Below are 19,586 nucleotides of genomic sequence, written 5' to 3' on the forward strand. Positions count from 1 at the left end.
GTGATGGCCAGGCTGTCAGCCATATCCCACCCTCCACAGCTGTAAAAACCAGATGCTTTGAAAAGGAGATATGCAGAGGAGATGATGGGCTACCCCCTTTCCCTCAGGCTGCACTCGGCATGCAGTTTCCACCCTTCTGGGCATGCATACAGAGACAGCCAACAATCTCTTCCTGTGGAAACAAGCCAAATCAGTTGGCCTGGGGGGTCCTGTCTCAACACTTTCTGATGGAGTGTGCTCAGCAGTGACACTGGATGCTCCTGAGCTGTGCCATCTGGACAGTATCTGCATTTTTCTGTGGAGCTTCTTACCGACTGTGACTACAAAACAGGATGTTTCTCAAACATTAAAGGAAAAAGGCCAAAGAGTCAAGTTTGGCTTTTGTAAGAGAAAGGAAGAGAAAAATAATGGTAGTTCCAGAGTGTGCTGGCTAAGAAGAGCTCTTTCATGGCAGTGGGGCAAGGCTGCTTGCTTGGTGCTGTGGAATAACCTGGCAAGAAGTGCAGCTCCTAGGGACTGGATCAAACAGACAGCAGCACCTCTTGACTCTGTGCCTTTCCCATTTGCACTTCCTGCAGCATCCCTGGGCACCACATGGCCACCCAACAGCAGGCATGGCTGGGCCACATGTGGCAGTTTGCCATGGACTGGCAATCACACAGCAAACATCTGCAGAATTGGCAGGGTTTTGTCCTTGCTGACCAAGCCATTCACTCATGAGTGCAGGACATGCCAGTGAGGGTGGAGTTTCATTTTCAAGTGTTACTGCAGGAAACCAGAGTGACTAAAAATACTGTGAAGCTCTGACTAGAATTTCATAGAATGGCTTTAGAAGGGACCTTAAAGATCATCTAGTTCCACCCCCCCTGCCATGTGCACAATTTGGACATATTCTTGTTAAATCCAGAAAACTCAGAGCCGAAATTCAATTTCATCTATAGTTTTTTTTTTTCCCAGTGTAGAAGTCTTTCTGTATCTTATCTCAAACAAAAACTACATTACATGTGGATTATATAGACACTGAATTCAAAGGGGAATGTTTGCAGCAATAGTCTCTAAAATATTTAAGACTGAAATGAACTGGGAAATCAGGCCTTTTCTGCATATTTTTGATAGTAAACTAAAAATTCACATTGGGTTTGTCATCTCCATGATAACATGTGTGGTCATGGAACTGATATTGCAGCAGTCTCTAAGTGCAAGTTGGCAGCAGTTGTTTTTCCAGAGAAGTTAAATTTAAAGGGTTATTATTTGCTTGTTTTCTTCATAAGTAATCACAAATTTAGATGACAATAGTCTTAGTTAAAACTTCAAGAACTTTCAAGTCTGACATTGCTCACAGTAAACATCCTTGAGGCTGCAAAGAAACAAACTAGCTAAGCCTGGCAGGAGCAAAATTGACATTCCTGGTAATTATGAAATAAAATTCAGAATAATTTTGATTAAAACCCCAAACTTTCTAATTAATTTCTAATACATTCATATACTAGACAAACCCAATAAAAACAAAACTATATGTACACATACTTTAGTGTCTTTTATGTATTCACATGATAGACCTTGTAGATTGCTTAATAAGAAAAATGTTCCTATAAGTGAACTCTTTTGAATAGTTGCCAGTGGGAAGCCTTGTGACTGGAATAAACTAAAATTAAACTGGAAGAAGCCTGGAAGAGGAATCATTTCACATTTGCCAGAAGATACACTGGAAAATCATAACTCTTCCTAATTTATATTTTGGCAAAGTGTATGATCCCAAGATGAGAAAACAGACATACAAGATAAATACTGCATCTAGGAATGCCACACTGGAATAGAATCCTACTTGAAAATATAACTTCAATATTATTTTAGAGCAATGATGCAATTTTTTATAAAAGGACGTTGTAGCCCTAGAAATCCCAGTGAACTCCTAGAGGAAGATCCAGGACAGAAAGAGAGGGGTGGATAGCCAGCCATTCATTGTCTCTTCCTCTCCTGCCCTACCCTCCCTCCCACCTATACCACCAGTTACTGAAGTCACACAATTGTTCCAGAAACAAGGTGGTGGCCCAGTTCCAGGTTAACACTGCCAAGACAATATCCAATCCTAATGAGAGATGAAATTGTAGAATTAGGGGTTTTTTTCCCCTGTCTGCTCAAAAAAGTTGGTTTTGGACAAACAAACCAGCAAAATTGAATTAAACATGTGGTTGATAAATGAAGTGCAGAGGAGTGTATGGAATAAAAACCTGGCTACCACAGGTACTTAAAGTGCTGTTGGCTCCCATGCACTGTTATTACACATCTTTTGCTGAAAACTGTATACCTTTCACAATTTTGAACCTCCTGTGTTTTTCCTCATATTTTCAATCAAATTATTACATACTAGAAATATGCATAAGGGAAATTATTCTACACATTTTATGGTGTGCTGTTGCTTGTAGCAGTAATTGAAGTACCTTTTCCACTTATGAAAGTACTAATTTTATTTGGTTTTATTGCTTTTCTAGATGCAATTATTTATTTAGTGTGTTTTGGCTTTATTAAATTATGTTTACTATAGGAACATCATAAAAATGTATGAAAGCAACACATAAGCCACTACTGCCCAATGACTTATTTTGGGGAATCTAGTGTTATTTTTCATATCCAAACATAATAGAATAAGGTAAGAATAAAGAGATAATCTACACTGGAAAACAATGCAATTTTGAGATAATATAATAAAACACCTGGACAATATGATTTCATAAATCTTACTTCTAAAATTTACATGAGCTGGGCGTTAGGGTGGCTATTTTAGGACATGCAGCATTTTCTAAATGGAAACATAACAAGAAATATGATTAAACAAAGGGGAAAGCATATACAGATTTAGCTTGTCCTGAACAACTGGTTCCTGCAGAACAATGAAAATATTTCTACCTCAACAGATGTCTGCATCAGACTTAGGAAATGTAGAGTTTTACTCTGGCAGTGACCAACAGCTTTGTTTCAAAAGTTTTTTCAGATTCATTTTTAGGAGGCTTTCCACATGCAGTGTATTATTATGCATTGAAGTGACATTAAAGCTGGCAGCAAAATTCTCAATACCTTCAAACAGAAATTCAATATATTGTCATAGACTGAAAATAAAATCTTTAGCATCTGTTGGTGTTATTGTGGTGTCCACCCTCAATGTAACTCCTGTATTTAGCTTCTGTTATTAGCATGACTGAATAGATAGGCACTTATCATTTGAAATCTCAAAAGGAATCTCTGACTTAACATAAAAGTAAAAAAAAAACAAAAAACCATTAAATGCCTAGAAAATGAGGCTAATACTTTCAGGATAGAAAGAAGAGGGTACTATAAAATTTTTTCAGGCATCACATCAGTTGACCAAGATTTTTTTTCAAGTCTTCAAGCCAAGGCCAGGATAGGAGAGATGTCCTTCTATACATTGTGGTTCAGTTCAGTCCTAATATATAAACAAAGAAAATGTATGTTTGATTTCTCTTACAGTCAAGACCTGTCTGGATCCACAGGAATTCCTTTTGTCATTACACCAGAGAATTCAGTGAATGCAGGAAATGTTCTGTGTTGTCAACAGCAGAGCATTTTATAGCGAATGAGGACCAGAAGTTGAGATGAAATAGAGTGACACGTGGAAAGGAGGGAGGGAAGACAGAGTGACCAGGGAAATGCAAAGTGCCAGCCCTGCAGGCAGTGCCCTGCAAAGGGCTTGTACTCACATGCCACAGATGGGCTGACTTCAGCAGCACCACCTGCAGCAGCAGCTGCACAAATTCTTGAGGATTTGATCTGCAGGGAAGAAATAAGATCAAATGAATGCTGGAAAAGTGTAAACTTTTTCACCCTGATGTAAAGAACTTGAAATGCTGAGTGTGAGCAACTGTCAAGGCAACAGGAGAGGATTCCAGAGCAGTGCAAAGGACAGGAAGCAGGGGAGCACAGGGGCTGATTTCAGGGGGTATTAGATGTTTATCTTTTTAGGCAGAAGACAATACAATACTTATTCAAACACATTTCAAGGAAACAGAAATTTTTTGTATTAAATCAGAAATAAATAAGCAATAAATAAAATGTGAAACTTTTGGCCTTGGCAAATATTTACAATTTCTTCCTAACATTTCAGTACTGTGTGGAAAATCTTGGGTTATGAACTTTGAAACTTTATGAACTTTAAAAGTTCAGTTTTAAGTTTACAATTTCCATTTCTTAGTCTGAGAAATGCAGCCTTTTCATGGTTACTTCTTGTGACTGCAAAAATTTGCATGGCTGAAATGTTTTGGTTTTTAAATTGTCTTCTGCACTTCTACTTGAGGACACCAGTTATTTGGGTAGAACACAGTGCTCAAGAAAATAAAGAACAAATTCTCCACTTGTTTTTCACTTGCATAGGGCTGTAGAACTTCACCCTTTTCCAGAGAGCATAAACCTCAATCTTATACAGATAAAATGAAATCCATTTCAAATACTGAAGGTCTCATACAATTCCACAGCAACTCTTTTATTTGTTGCTACATTTTCTGAGGTGAATTAGACATGAACAACACACTCCCAACTGTGAGCAAAACACATACAGGAGCACAATACAAGATTTTCCTCCTCTAAACCACCTGAGTCTGGATGAAGCTGCCAATAGCAGTAGGCAGCTTCTGCCACACATGATACATTTGTTCAGTAAATTTTATTGACTGTCTCCCTTAGCTAAATTTTAAAGTTTTAAGTCAAATTCAATCATGGTAATACAGCAAACAGTTTTGGTGGAATGGCCTTTGTTCTAAACTCTGAACTCATCTACAGCTTGGCAAAAGTGGTGAAATTCCACTGGAATGGCAGTAATTCTATCCACTTCTTTCTGCCTTCTGTGTATTTTTAACATTTTTTGGTTCTGTTAGTAAATATACTGAGAGGCTCTGTGAGTGGCTATGATTAGAGATGTAACTGGTCCAAGGTTTACAGCTGGAAAGCACATCTGGCATATATCTTTAAAATTGTGAAGTCTGCAATAAATAAAATTGGGAAATTTAGTGTTAAGGAGGCTGAACATTTTGCTAAAATACATCTTCCAAATCTTTAATATTTGAATTGTCAAAATAGTCTGTTAAATCAGAAGCAAATCTGAAAATCCTTCTTAGCCCTGTTTTCCTATTTTTAATATTATTTTTATTTCATCTTCTATGAATTAGCTCTAATGCAGAGTAAATTGCTTAACAACATAGTAGAATTGGAATGGGTGAGAGAAGAACTATACCCAATATTATAAAATATGTGCATTCAATGGCAACGGCATTATAACGAATTTGTTGGTTCTGTTTTGCAGCCAAAAATCGCAGAAGAGAATTTAACATATGCTGAACTTGAACTGATAAAGCCAATTCAGGAAGCCAAAGGCATTTCCAGTATGACAGTCTACGCACAGATACTCTTTGAGGAGAACAAGCTGTAATAGTCCATGCCTGTATAAATGTCCTTTGTCTGTGTTCTATTTAATTCTTACTGTGCTGTTTATTTATAAAAATCATACAAATGTCCTTATTTTTTTATTTCCATTCATGCACTTCTGTTTTTCTGTCAGACGTCTAAACATGATGTAGTTGAAGGTAATCATAGAAAAAGCAGCTGGCCAACAAGTGACATTCCAGAGATACCTTTGTGGTGTTCCATGCCTCTGTTGGAAATGGACTAAAGGTCCACCTGGGGCATTTTTAACACTAAACATTATTCCTTCTTTAATGCTGATGTGATGGGTCCAGCTGCCAACATCAGTATCTCAGGAGGACAAACAGCAGGATCCACACCCATCAATCTGCTACTGAAGGGAAAGACCACTGACCAGGAAAATGGCCACTTTAATGCATTTCACCCCATCAGAAAAATAATAACCCAGTAAAGCTGGGACTTTTTGCTACAGCCAAGGAAAAGCTAAAATTACTTTTTCTACTTCTTTTCCCCTTCTCCAGAAATAGTTGAAAAGGTTTGTGCTCTGTGTTTTCAAATTCCCTTTCTAAATGACATTGTCTAAAAACTTACGTTACTTTTAGTATAGCTTGAAATAAAATATTTCAAAATAATCTGAAGGGAACATTTATAGTTAAACCCCCATGATTTAAGGAAGAATATTCATAGCTTGAGAACATCTCCCACGATTTGATTTTTTAGAATTCTGACTGGGAGTAGGAAAAACTTGATAGTGAGTAAAAAACTGAGAGAACCAGGACACTGCTTTTGGTCTTAATTTAGTGTGGTATTTCCAAACCAAAGTTCACTCCTGTAGCCTGCACTAATGAGATGCTGATCTGGAGGAAAAAATTACACAGCTTCTCCTTCAGTATGGAACAGATTCTGTGAAGCCCTGCTGACTTAGGAGTTATTTCTTTGGAAAGACCAGGGCTCAGGAGATAGGGAAATGAGCCTAATGTCAGGAGACAAAATAAAATTCCTCTTTCCTTACCTCTTGATAACTGAGAATGTCTTCTTCCTTTTCCTTTGATACACATTCATGGAAAACGAGCCATTCTGTGCCATCCTGGGCATTTCAGTCATGAAGAGTAGCTGGACTGTGTTTTCAAGCTTGTGTATCTTCAATGTCTAAATGTCCCCAAAGCTCAGTGATAATTCAAATACCTAACATCTTTCAGCTCTTGGGAGGCTTTAACCCTTGAGTAACTGTGCAGTTCATGGAGATGTAGAAGCTTGGGCTCTTTAGGTCACCATCAGGTGATGGAGAGCTGATACTTGGCCCGTGCCAGGTCTTCTCCAGGTCTGTGAGGGAGCCCCATGACAGGCACTCATTCAGCAGTATCTAGTGTGGATTTTGGAGTAACACTCCTTGGGTTCTGGAGTCATAACTAAGATGGCCCAAGCTGCTTCTTCCTTTACAGGTCACAGCCCTTCAGTGATAGAGCAGCTTCTCACCCGGGCTCAGAGCACAGCTGGGAATCACCGCAGGAGCACTCGTGCCCTTGTTCCTGCTACTGCATGGGAGTGCAGGAGAGGTGGCAGGACAATCAGGGATGGGGACAGGCATCCAAGGGCACCCATGTGACAGAGCACTTCACTGCCTTTTGGAGGGGTTCACCAGAATAAGCAAGTCTGTGTAAACTGCTTTTTAACTTTTTTGAATAGTGGTAGAGATTAGGCAGCACGCATAATCTGCTATTGTCTAGCCAGGATCTGTAAATATAAAATGCAGTCATCTTTTCTCCACACTGGATAAAAATCTCTTCTATAAAAAGGGATTTAAGAAAAGCTTATCAGGCTGACCATTATGTACAGTACTAATTCCAATTCTATTCCTTCATCAAAACAGTTCTTTCCAAACTAAGGCCAGCTTTCATCAATAGATTTGTTAGTAATTATTTGCATTTTTAATGTCTGCATTTGTGAGCTATCAAAAATGATGTTTGTTTCACCTTTGCATTATTCCAGCATTTAATCACCCACCAAAAGGGCATGGTATCTTTTCTTGTTCTCTGATCAGGTGTTGGACTTCCAGTAAACACAGCAATCAACTCATTGACCAAAACCAAACTGGTGCTAATGAGTGATTCAACATTCAGGGATCAATTTTGGAACATCCTGACTGACTATTCAGTGAGGACATCTGTAATGCAGACAGCTGTTCAAAAGGCCTTAGACAAATACAGAATTTACTAGTTGCTACTTTGGAATTTAAAATCCTAGCACATTAATGATTTGACCACTTAGCTGTGAAAACTTTCAGGTTTGGTTAGAAACATTTCTTTTGCATAGAGCTGACCATTGTGCCCATTGTTCAGAAAAATCTTCTACTGCATATTTATGCCCAGCATGTTAATGAATGCCATTCTTTATGTATTAATATCCTATATATTCTTGTTTGTGTTTGATATCTAATTCCCCAAAATAATAGTTAATTAAACTGAATAAATTACCTTTTTTGTAAGATTTGTTGTCTTAGTCTCTCTGTAGGATTTATTGCTTCCTAGAGAGGGATATTGCATCCTAGGTTGAAGGACATACATTTATATCTTACACAACACTTAGAAAGTCACAGTATTTGGAATTGAATTCTTCATTCTGCAGAAAATTCCAGCTTTTTAAAATGTTTTCTATTTGGAACTGACTTCAGGAGGCAGCAGAGTCCTGAAAGGCAACAGACCAGCTGAGTGAAACAAGGCCAGAAATATTACTCAGGAGAACACCCCTCTTCCCAAGAAGACATTTCCTATATCTTTTCTTGAGGAATGTCCACCTAGATTTAATAATGGCAGATCATCTCACAAAGGAAAAATACCATCTTGCAATGAATTGCATATCTGTAAGTGTCAAAGCAGCCCACTGAAAGACTACAGAGAAGAAAATTTCATTGAGTGTGATATGCTTTAGTGTGAGAAATGCAGAATAAATGGATTTAACTCCTTTTAAGAGGAATTGCAAGGCCAAATTAATCCCTGGCCTAACTCTCTCTGGCTTTAGCAGAACAGCAGCAGAGCTGAAGGTGGCCCACAGTTCTTTTATGACAGGAGTTCCCATGAAGACTCTTAGTACCTTATTAAGCAGCAGTTGGAGTCTGTTGAGTCACACTATATTGGTTACTCCTTCTGTTTTCATTGGTAAAAGATGGCTTTGTGCTGAAATCTTAACAAATTCAGCTCTATTAGCTTCACACCAATTTAATATCAGATTGTTAAACGTTAATGTACTGCACCCTATAGCTTTAAATAGAATTAGATATGTTTACAGCTTTGGTTAAATGCACCTTGTTCCTCCACATTAAATTTTATTACTAGAATCCTCCATCAGCAAATAGGAGTAAATCATATTAGTGTCGCAGGCTGTGTGGGGGTTGAATCTGCAGCCCAAGGAAAAGGTATTTTATTACTCTTTATTACAATTTTCTAATTGGTAGGTGTGGTCAGCGTGTCATTATCTCTGCAATTGCAAGCAAATAATTTGTTTTAGTATACTGCAACGTAATTGTGGGGTTCTCTTCATTAAAAAGTTCAATAAACTCGTGTCCTTAGCCAAGGTTTGGCAAGGTGCTGCTGGCAAAGAGGGACTCAGACCAGAAAAGATTGCATTTACTGTTTAATTTGTAGGTTAAATTCTGCTTTTAGAGGGCTTCTCCAACACACCTGGGGTGAGTGGCATCCAGTTTCCAAGATTCTTTTTGGCTTCAGTCTAACCTGCCAGGATAAAATTCCTAAATTTTAGTGCATAATAAGTGGTCATCTGAGTTTTCTGCACTGATGCGAAATGTACTCATTCCACGTGCTTTGTTTTACCAGCAGGTTCCATTCCATTTTGCTGCCTTGGTTGGGTTGATCAAAAGACTCCATGTCAGTGGAGGGCTCTTGCCTAGCAATGGGCATTTCAGGAATCCTCCTGTCTTGGCACCTTGTTGTGTCTATCTTGTTCCTTACCAGCATTGCTGGGCTGTTTCCAATCATTGAGCAGCTTTACACATCTCTTTTCCCTGAACTAGTCCTGTGGGGCTAAAGCTGGAGAGTTAGACCAGGGATTAATTTGGCCTTGCAGTTCTTCTTAAAAAGAGCTAAATCCATTTATTCTGCACTTCTCACACTAAAGCAGATTAGACTTGGTGAAATTTTCTTCTCTGTAATCTTGCAGTGGGTTGCTTTGATACTTATAGATGTGTAATTAATTGCAAGATGATGATGTTCTTTCTCCAGTGATGTGACCTGACCTTATTATATCAAGGTGCACATTGCATAAGAAAAGTCAAGAATCATGGGCTAAGTGCTCAGGTCAGAGGAAGGTCAACAATTTTGCTATTCAGCTGTTATTTTCTACATGGCACCTCTTCATCTTAAAGGGTTCTGCTTTGCAAATATACTCTGCTCTCAGAGGAAAATATGCCCTTCGAATCCCTCAGACAAACATAGCTATGCTCACTTCTACTTCCTCCTTGCTTGCTCTCAAAGAACAACCAGAGGATAGAAGAATTAACACAGAAGCCAAAATTAGTAAATCACCATGCACATGATTACAGCAAATGGCAAAGGCCGCTCCTATGCATCACTATAAAAAATAACACTAATTGGGATGCTTTGCAATTTCCTCTACAACCCATAATTAGGTTAGATAAGAAACTAGCAGTGTCTAAGTGCTATAAATGTCTAAATTAAGTTATTTTGAAAGTGCTTGGCACTTTGACATCTGAGGGTTCAGAATAATTGGGGTATTGAAATAAAATTGCTTCTGTTATTTAAAAGGTCATTATCTTCTTCGAGTAGATATATAAGGACTATTTTCTACTCTACTGAGCTGGTCTATTTGGTTCAATTAGACCTGCTTCAGTAGATTTCTAGTGGGCTTCCTCCCACTTATCAGAGCCCCAGCACTGGCACAGAGAAGGGCCTGTAAATATACAGCCCAGATATGGAGTATATATTCAGCTCATAATCAGGCTCTGAAGAGCCCCCATGAACACCATAGGCTGCTACACAACAAGGTGGCAAATGAGTCCTGACACAACAAAAGCCAACAAATTCCGGCTAAAGCCAGCCTGCCAGGCAAACAAAGGCTTTAGAACAAATCAGGACTTCACCTTCCCAACCAAATAATCTCACAGTCTGGCAGCAGCTCTGGTTATTTCCATAACTACTGGAATTCCTGGTTTACAGCATCCACGGCCCCACTGTCACACAAAGCCTTTTCCTTGCTTACTAGATCTTGTACTCTGCAGCTGTGTCAGTCAAAGGTGGGAATTTAGATGGCTGCACCTTGACTGCATTTGATTTTGGTCAGTCCAGCAGTGTCAGTAAATTAAAAAGTAAAAGACATGGACATTGGCTGAAGAGACTTAACTTACCACCCCTTCTCCACTGGAGATGCCACAGCCAGGAGATGGCAGGGAATGGACTGAGCACTGGAGGGGCCAAAGAGCACTCTCATCCCTGTGGCTCACCTCATGTTCTCCCCTCAGGGAAGCAGAGAATCCCATCAAAACTGGAGTAGACATGGGAACAGGAGAACTGGTTGTCTCTCTTGGCCAGAGAACATATGTGCAAGGGAGAAACAAAGTCCTGAGAGCCTCATGTCCAAACCGAGCAAGGAGACAATTCCTGACCTGAAACAAGGAAAGTTCCCATGCTGCTGCTATTCCCATGACTGCTCTACACCAGAGTCTCCTCATGCATGGAGTTGCAACACCTGAATATGAAATACATCAAGTGATTGCTGGACAGACGCACCACTGTCCCCATCAGAAGGCGACATTTGCTCAGTACTCATGACAGCAAATCTTATGGTCACTAATATTCCAGGGTGCTGCTGAAGGCTGCCTGGTTCTGGGTACCACATTTCCACAGGACACTTAAACCTAGTGAAGGGAATAAGGGTGAACCCTTTCAGATGAGCCCTTTAAAAATTTATTGTGGCAAATTTTTGTGAGCCTCATGACGCTTGGGAAGAGCTCTGATGGCAAACTGTCGGTCAGAAAAAAGGTATAAGAGAGAGTTGACAATCCTCCACAGGAATTACACCAGCCTGTACCCTCTCACACCTCCCCATCAGCCTGGGTGACTTCAGTGACAATAATTGGCATGCACACATCTGAACAGTGACACCAATAATGCAACAACTGATCCCTGAGTTGGGAAGAGTAGGACATAGTGACAACTACAGGGAAAAGTTCCCTGTGGGAATTACAGATTTCCTTGCATAGTTTTATCAAAAAATATTCAAGCAAATTCTTTTTTTTGAGGATGGAAAGGCCTTGCAGCATAAGGCAAATATTGCCTCACAAGTGTTAACTAGCCCAGAGGATGCTAGAGATCAGACTCTACTTAATGCTCAGTGTAACACTTACAAGAGTTCTGTTGCTGAAAAAGGAAGCAAGATAGCCTGTGTAATAACCAAATGAGTGTAATTAAGGTATTGTAGGGTTTATGGTACTCAATTAGATTAAACTAGTGTTTAAAGTCACAAATGTTCAGTTGTTCCACATTTCTCTTCTTCATTTCCCTATAGGGCAGAGTTAAAACTTATTTCTGCATTTCTTATCCTAATGGCATTGGATTTATTCTAAGGATAATTCTCACCCTGAGCTACTTTTGCCCATGCAAAAGTAGATTCTGAGATAATTATAACAGTCTGTTGATGTTCACACTGTTCCATATACAGTAACAACAGAGTTGTGCTAAAAGTATTTGCTGTGGAATTGCTAGACTTCATTTTTCAAGCATATTCTCGATCTGCTGCCCCTATATCCCAAGCACATGTCACATCAGGATATTCACAGTTCACAGCACTACTGCTCCTGACCTAGCACCAAGTCTTTTCTATGTACCAGTCAAAGCCACCTCCACATCCAGAGCTGATGGAATGTCCTGGACATTTTCATGGACATTCACAATTTACCAAATACACAGGAGACCAAAACAAATATTAAAATGGGTGATTGCAAGAGGGTTGGTTAGAGCTGATTCTTCAACCACTTATTACAAATTTTGAGCAAAAACTTCCTGTCCCAGAGACTTACCTGTAGAAAAATTACCTGGTAGCACTCTACCCCTGTCACACACACAGGCTGTATCAGGCCTAGAAAACTTGATGACTGCAGCATGCTGACATTTGTGCCTTAACTCTGCACTCTGAGTCATGCTTTTGGTACTGACAGTATGTGTTTCTTCCAATGATTTATGTCATTGTGGAAAGATTCTCTGGAGCTAGAGAAGAACCCAAATTTTTTCAACCAAGCATTGTTGCACAGCAAATCATTCCTAATGAGAACTTCTACCAGGACAAAATTGCAACCAACTTCTATTCATCTGCCTTTTATATTCTCCCAAATTACAGCTTCTTGAAGATGAGGACAAGCTTGACTTGGGAAAACGTGCTGACTTCCATTCACACATGTACACTCTGGACCTGGTTTCTGTGATTCAAAACAGATGCTTCTGAAGCAACTATTGAAGATTTAAGAGAACTGATGTTAGGCACAAGGAGGTGAGCCTGTCAAATCCATCCATGGCCAGCCTACAGCTGGGCTCTTATTCCAAACAAAGCCAGGTTGATGCTTGGAGTATTGGAGGCATTCGTGCAGCTGTCCAGGCTGCACAGTGAGTGCCCCTCCAGCTCTTGAACAGGGAGCATCTGCTCTTGGCACACAGGCTACATGGAAAGGCTGAAGGAAGAGGCAATTTGCAAGCTATTCAAGATGCTTACCAGGTAAATGAAAACACAGGTAGTGACCTTTTTTCAGTGCTCCTAATCACCTTTACCATGGTTCAAAAAGCTGTATTTGCAGTTGACAGGAATCCAAGTCTTGCTGTCCACATATCCAAATCCCAGCTTATTTCTAAGGAATGTGCAGAAGGAAGAAGAAAGAAGTAGTATACCTTTGTTGACAATTGATCTTTACCTGGTTCCTTGGGAGAAATAAAGATAGGCAGAGTTCACATTTGCTCCATATTTTGATTTAAATATTGGTGTGTCCTGGCCTGTGATCAGTGTCTGTTTCCCTGAGCACAGAAAGACTTTTGACTCACCAAGTCATGCACGTGGAGGTCAGAAAGGAAGACCAGACATGTTATCTGTGTGGACATAATGCAGACTTCCTTGTATGCCTGCATCATGAGCTTACATCTAATTACTGCATTTTCCACAGGCTATTACCTCACTCACTGTGGAGATCAGGCCAGCCCAGGGGGGGCTGTGGTGGGGACATATCTCAGCACTCTGTAGGGAAGGAGGCTGTTTGCTACAGGAGGATTTGCTCCTTCAGCAACATAATTCAAAGGAAGAGTCATTAGCTAAGCAGTGTCCCATAGGAAGAAGTAGTTGATCACATAATTAAAAGAAGACTGGTAAAAACCTGTATTCTACTCCAGATTCCTCCTGATGATGCTAGCAAGTCTCTAGCACCAAGATTTTGGCATACAGCAGCTCCTCATCTGCAGCACACATGGGGCTTCATTCCTGCTCTCCTATCCAGTCCCAGTGCACTGGAAATCAGGGAACTGTGTGCTCAAGGATGTGTTTGGTGGTATGAACAAAATGCCCATAATGTCCTTTGTGTTCTTCCTGGCACATCTCTGACCCAGTCTGCACGTTCAGGATGCTGCTCTGCCTGTGGGGCTGCTCAGCCCTTCTGCATGGGAGCTAAGGTATTCAATCTCTTCACCAGGTCAAGGAGGAGCAGAAGGGAGAGGGAGTTATCAATTTAGCTCCTTTCAATTATGCTAAAATGTTAAAGAGGATGATTTTTCACTGTTTTTCCATCCCCACTAGGGACACAAATGGCACATGAATTTATTACACTATAGTGTCAGCCTTCATTTACTACAAATACTCACTTTTACCATAAAGGGAGATTGTGGAGTTAAATCCTGAAAGATGTCCAATATACTGAACTTCCAGAGAGTACAAAAACAAGGTTAAAAGGAAGACAGAAAAGAAGGAAAACTAATGAATATGTTGACTAGCCATGTCAGATCTTTCTCCTCACCAATTCCTTACATTTTGCCTGCCTTATTATAAAGAAAAAGTCAGAGATAGGAAACATTGCACCATAACACATGTTCACAGAGGTGCTGGATAAAGGCACCAGCATCAGGCTGGGAATTCCAAACTTCACTTTGCAAGCAAAACAGCCTTTCAAAAGGCATGCATATATTTTAATGCAAATTCAGGGAGAAGGGAAGAGTAAGAATGGAGATATTAATATTCTTGCATGTCAGTGAAGAACAAAAATACTGGGACATACTCATTTACCTGTTTGAAGCCCAAGTATTTTTTATCCCATTATATTAAAAATGCAATATATTATTATTAAGCTACACTGCTCTTTGGCATAATCAAGGCAGTTTTATTTGCTAAATAATATTTGTGAAATACAATGTATTATGTCAAATTCAGTATCTAAAATAACATTTTAAATACAAAAGTTTTCCCAAGACAAATACTACAAAAATCTCATTGTCTATGTGCATATCTGTCAGTTTCTCTCAACTTTGGGGTCCAGTGTCTAATTTAAATTATGCTTGACTCCAGGGTCAGTCCAAAAACTCCCTTAAGATTCAGTCCCCAACCAGAGGCTTCCAGTTTCTCTGCTTCTCTCATGCTCTGAAGGATAAATTTTCTCTCCATCCAAAAGGTTGAAAAACCAAGAAATCTTGACTGTTTCTTCCTACCCATCCACAGACCAGCAGTAGAGTCTTCCCCAGTCATCACCAACTAGGATCTTGGATGAATTTCTTGAGAAAGAGAGAAAAAAACAAAGAAAACCATGTTGAGGAAGATGACACAAACAGGATCAAGGCTTTTTCTGTATGTGCAGAAATTAGGAGGATGCAATATTCAGGGGTGAACATTCTCTTTAAAGTTAAAATTGAAGACCCATGTTATAGAATATTCAGAGTTTGGTAGTTCAAAGATTGAGCTTAGAATTGGATCCAAAATTTCCTAGAGTTCAGTGGGTGAGTTTGGGACAACTTAACCAGATCAGAAGGTCTCAGCCTTCTCTGAGATTCTATGGATGTTAAATAATCTGCTGTCCAGATTCAGAATTCAGACTTGCTAGCACAATGTCCTGGTTTCAGCCAATGAAACCTCTGCTGCATGCAGTGCCACCAACACTAATGAAAGTAACCCTCACCCCGAACGTTCCCCCTCCTTTCAATGCACATCAACATCACACTAACTGCTCTAAGGCTGAGCATGCAGAACGCAGGGGTTTTATCAGCTGTCAAAATTGCAACACTTTCAGAGAAAGAGACAGTAAGTTTTTTTCAGTACATCATAACATCCTGGAGTAGGAGATAGCAACAAACATTACAGCCAGATGACTGCGGGAGGGGCTTGAGTAAACTGAAATACTGCTGGCTGTGCAAACTGAGAGGAGTTGAACAGCAAAGCTGTCCTTTGGCCAAAAACTTCCTGTTCACATTTTAAGGAGGTAGTATCTCCAGCAACTCCTAAGACAGGAGTTAGTTCCATGTTGCAGAGATGGTGTAGCAGCTACTAAGTTCTACAGCTATTCTGGCCAAAACCTGCTGTTGCTCCTGGCTTGTCTCCTACCTATCCAATGACTCCCCCAACATCATTCATTAACGCACCTAGCCAGGCTAGCTCCTTGGGGGGCTGCTTTTGGCTACAAGAGGTCCAGCTGAGCTCTCATAAGCCCCAACCCGAGGGAGCAGCAGGAGCCCAGCCCTGGGCCCCTCTGCTGGGCATTTTCCCTACCTGGACACGGCCAGCGCCGTCACCGCCACGCTCGTCCTGCTCGCCCGGCCAGCCAGGGCAGCGCTGGGGTTCAGCTCCCGACAGAGAACAAGATGTTTTCCACACCTGTTACCTGTTGTGCGGTTTAAAAATAAATATTTAGAAAGCGTCTAGGGGGCAGCACGGATGAGATTGTTATTATTTACGGTCAGCAAGTTGTTAAGTTGAGAACAAATATATTTAATCTTGGCCTGTGCTGTTGCAAAATAGGCCCATCCCAATTTAATTTGTGGCTATGATAGTTACATGTGCTGACGTGCGGCGGTATCAATTGTGTGCTAAATTGGATTTGTGTATTATTGCTTTCTAAATTGCATGCCTAGTTCAGCAAAATTGTTCATCAGTTTTCACTGGCTCTGTGCTTAATAAGATGCCCCACAATACTTTGCTGCCAGGATATAATACAGCCTATAATTGCCTAGTAAAAAAAAATTACATAAAGCCCTAGTATTATCAACTTATCTAAATCTGCTCATAACAGAACCAATAATTAAATGCTGTGGACATTTCACATACACACACATACATACACACACCTAACAACATAACACAATCAGTTACTCTGGTCTTTCTAATGACTGTGTTTCGTATTAATTTTATTTTCTTTAATGCACAGAATGAGATGTGGGAATATTTGGTCATTTCAAATAATTCTGTAGTCATCTGAATAGGTTAAGGGAGTATGACCCTGCTTTGATTACACCTTTCAACTCTTTATTAAAGAATGCTGTTCCTGTATCCATCTGAAAACACACAGCCTTATGCTCATGTGCAAACAGGTGCTGTCTCTACACATCACTGGATACCTGGGGTGGGCACAAATCTTTTACAGTCCTCTTGGACGAAAACCACAAACAATAATCTTCTGCTGTGCTCCCATGGATGGCTTTTAAATCCTCATTTAGAGAACTGCTTAAGATATACATTTTACAAATAGCTAAAATATCAATCTGTTAAAAAACATGCATTTGGAATTATGCCTGGAAAGACCTGCCATGGGAAGTTATAGACAAGAACTTCAGATATTCTTGAATCAAAGGAGAATTTTCTATAGGTAAAGAGAATCCACAAAATGACTACAGGATACCACAGGGATTTTGGAAAGATGTTAAGTCTTTAGCTTTGACTTATTGACAAAACATTCTTCGATTAGAGATGAGAACAAAAACAAATATGAAGTTACCACAGCCAGACTACCTCACATCTGGCATCTCAGGTGTTCTTACACCTTTCGTAGAAGCATCTGGCTCTGGCTACTCTGAGGCATGACAAAAGGTTTGATAAGCATCTGGTTAGGCCATTAAACATACAGAAGCATATTGGAAATGTTTTCACATGGCAATCTAAGCAATGCTGATGCCAAGTTCCATGAACGGCACTTCTGAAGATCTCTGTGGTAATGCCCAATTACTGTATAATATCTTTCTTTTTGGAGATTTTACATCTATAGCTCTATATTTATGCAAATTGGGTGCCTAAAATTGAAGTAATAGAGAATGTCTGTAATGAGGACCACAGCAAATAAGTGGAGTAAAATATACATAATAACACCACAATTCCTTTCTCATAGAAAAAAGCGCTGGGAAAAGAAGAAAGCTGTGCTATTTAGGCTGTGTCTTTAAAGCTTTCTGACAGGTTTCAGCTCCTGTATTTGTTAGCACAGAGAAGTGAGCTTGAGTTGTTTTTAGTTCCAGTCAGCACCATAGTCCCACCATCTCATTAACCTCAGCTCTGTGAGAACTCCATGGTATCAGCTTCAGCTGCACACAGCCTTGAACAAACAGCTCCAAGCACTAGGGCCTGCTGCTGGCCTCCCACGAGTATGAAGGACCTCTGACTTGTTTTAAGGTGGCAAAGACAGCAAACCTCTCTGTTCCATCCCAGAGCAGGATCTGGCATTGCCCACTCTGCCAGGATACTTTAGTACAGGCCATCAGCAGGGGTGCCCAGGCAGTGGACTTCCTGCAGCCAGGACTACTTCCAGCCATTGGTTTATAGGTTCATGTAGAAAGGTCTTCTGAGGTTGACAGAACCCCTGGGAGGGCCTGTGCAAAAGCCTTCAGCTTCATCCAGGTGTGCCCATGAGATGGCTGGCTCAGGTGTGCTCTCTGTTGCCACCCACCACTGTGGCTGGTCGCAGTAAGACTGCACCAGTTGCCCACACCATCTCCCCTTCACACCACGGTGCTCACACCCCCTCTCCCTCCTCACCACCAACCAAGGCCTGCAGCACTGGGTCCCAGTAACCCCACTGTGCTCATACCTGTGCTGTCCAGCTCTTCCATCACCCCACTCTGCGCTCTCAGCCCAGCACCTTGCTCTGCGGTGTTGCTGTATTTCATCTTCCACAGCTGTGCCAGTGAGGGGGTAAACATAGAAAAATCATGGGTGGTAACAATGAGAGAAAGATTCAGCTCCTGCTTCCCAGCAAGAGAATTGGACTTGTAACACCAGGATTTCACAGCTGTGTCCCTGTCTGTCACTGTGCTGCAGGGTGTCACACTGGAGGAATGCAGGGAGCTGGTGGGGTTGCAAGGCTGACATGCTATCGAAAATCCCAGTAACCCGGGAAGTTCACCTACCATACTGGAGGCAGAATCAGCAGTGAATTCCTACTCATGAGAAAGTAGGTGTTAATATACTGAGATGTGAACTCTCAGAAACCATATTCAAACATGTTACTAAGGAGTGACAGAATTTTTGCTTTCAGAATCACCCTAGAATGGAGAGCACATTTTCAAAATTCTCCCTGTATGGCAAGAAGTCCTCTTGTCAGGAGGATAAAAGTTGATAGGAAGAAAATATTTTACTCTGATTTTCATTTTTTGCCCTCTGCTGCACTTAATAAAGTGTCAGGGATTTTTAGTAGCTCTGTCCCTCCATTTAGAATAAAAAAATCTGAACCTCTGGTGTACATTGAATTAGGATTCCTTTTTCCCTCTCCCATCCACCTACCCTGACAACCCCATCTGTGCTTCCTGTGATGATGATGCTGCGTGTGTCCCAGTCCATCACTTCAGCAAAGCAGCAGCAGGTCAGGAGGTGGCAGCTGGGGCTGCAGGCAGTGCTGGTGCTTGCCAGGGGCTGCCCATTGACTGTCCACAGGTACAGCTGAGATCCCGCACAGGACACAATGTCACCCTGGAACACAGCAAGAGGCAATTTGTCTCCAAGCCCCACACTCATCCTCCTCAGAACTTTTAAATGCTGATTAGAAATTGCTGAACTCCTCTGATGTAAATTCTGACCATTGTTTTCTCCATTGGGCAGAAGATATAAACCAGACAAAGCAAAAATTACTTTTTTTTCCATGAAAAATTCTGACACTTTTACATCACAGAAACCTGAAATAACTGCCTCAGATC

The 19,586-nt window shown here is 40.6% G+C and overlaps 2 protein-coding genes across 3 annotated transcripts in view; one reads left to right on the forward strand and one right to left on the reverse strand.

Annotated features, from left to right (window-relative positions):
• Nucleotides 1–7,911, forward strand: part of VSTM4 (V-set and transmembrane domain containing 4) — a 32,146-nt gene extending 24,235 nt beyond the window's left edge. The window contains exons 8-9 of one of the 2 annotated variants that reach the window (XM_059477556.1): nucleotides 5,312–5,390; nucleotides 6,873–7,911. In XM_059477556.1, coding sequence (XP_059333539.1) covers nucleotides 5,312–5,390; nucleotides 6,873–7,036 — 243 coding nt within the window. In that variant the 3' untranslated portion in view covers nucleotides 7,037–7,911. Of the gene's footprint in view, nucleotides 1–5,311 lie in introns of both variants that reach the window. The other variant, XM_059477557.1, reaches the window with a different exon arrangement.
• Nucleotides 7,912–14,798: 6,887 nt separating this feature from the next.
• WDFY4 (WDFY family member 4) overlaps nucleotides 14,799–19,586 on the reverse strand; it is a 112,411-nt gene continuing 107,623 nt past the window's right edge. The window contains exons 59-62 of the mRNA XM_059477409.1: nucleotides 19,177–19,362; nucleotides 18,485–18,572; nucleotides 16,183–16,294; nucleotides 14,799–15,194 (exon numbers count right to left, since the gene is read on the reverse strand). Coding sequence (XP_059333392.1) covers nucleotides 15,128–15,194; nucleotides 16,183–16,294; nucleotides 18,485–18,572; nucleotides 19,177–19,362 — 453 coding nt within the window. The 3' untranslated portion in view covers nucleotides 14,799–15,127. The remainder of the gene's footprint in view (nucleotides 15,195–16,182; nucleotides 16,295–18,484; nucleotides 18,573–19,176; nucleotides 19,363–19,586) is intronic.

This window comes from Ammospiza nelsoni, chromosome 8 (assembly GCF_027579445.1).
Source record: "Ammospiza nelsoni isolate bAmmNel1 chromosome 8, bAmmNel1.pri, whole genome shotgun sequence".
Taxonomy (NCBI): Eukaryota; Metazoa; Chordata; class Aves; order Passeriformes; family Passerellidae; genus Ammospiza; species Ammospiza nelsoni.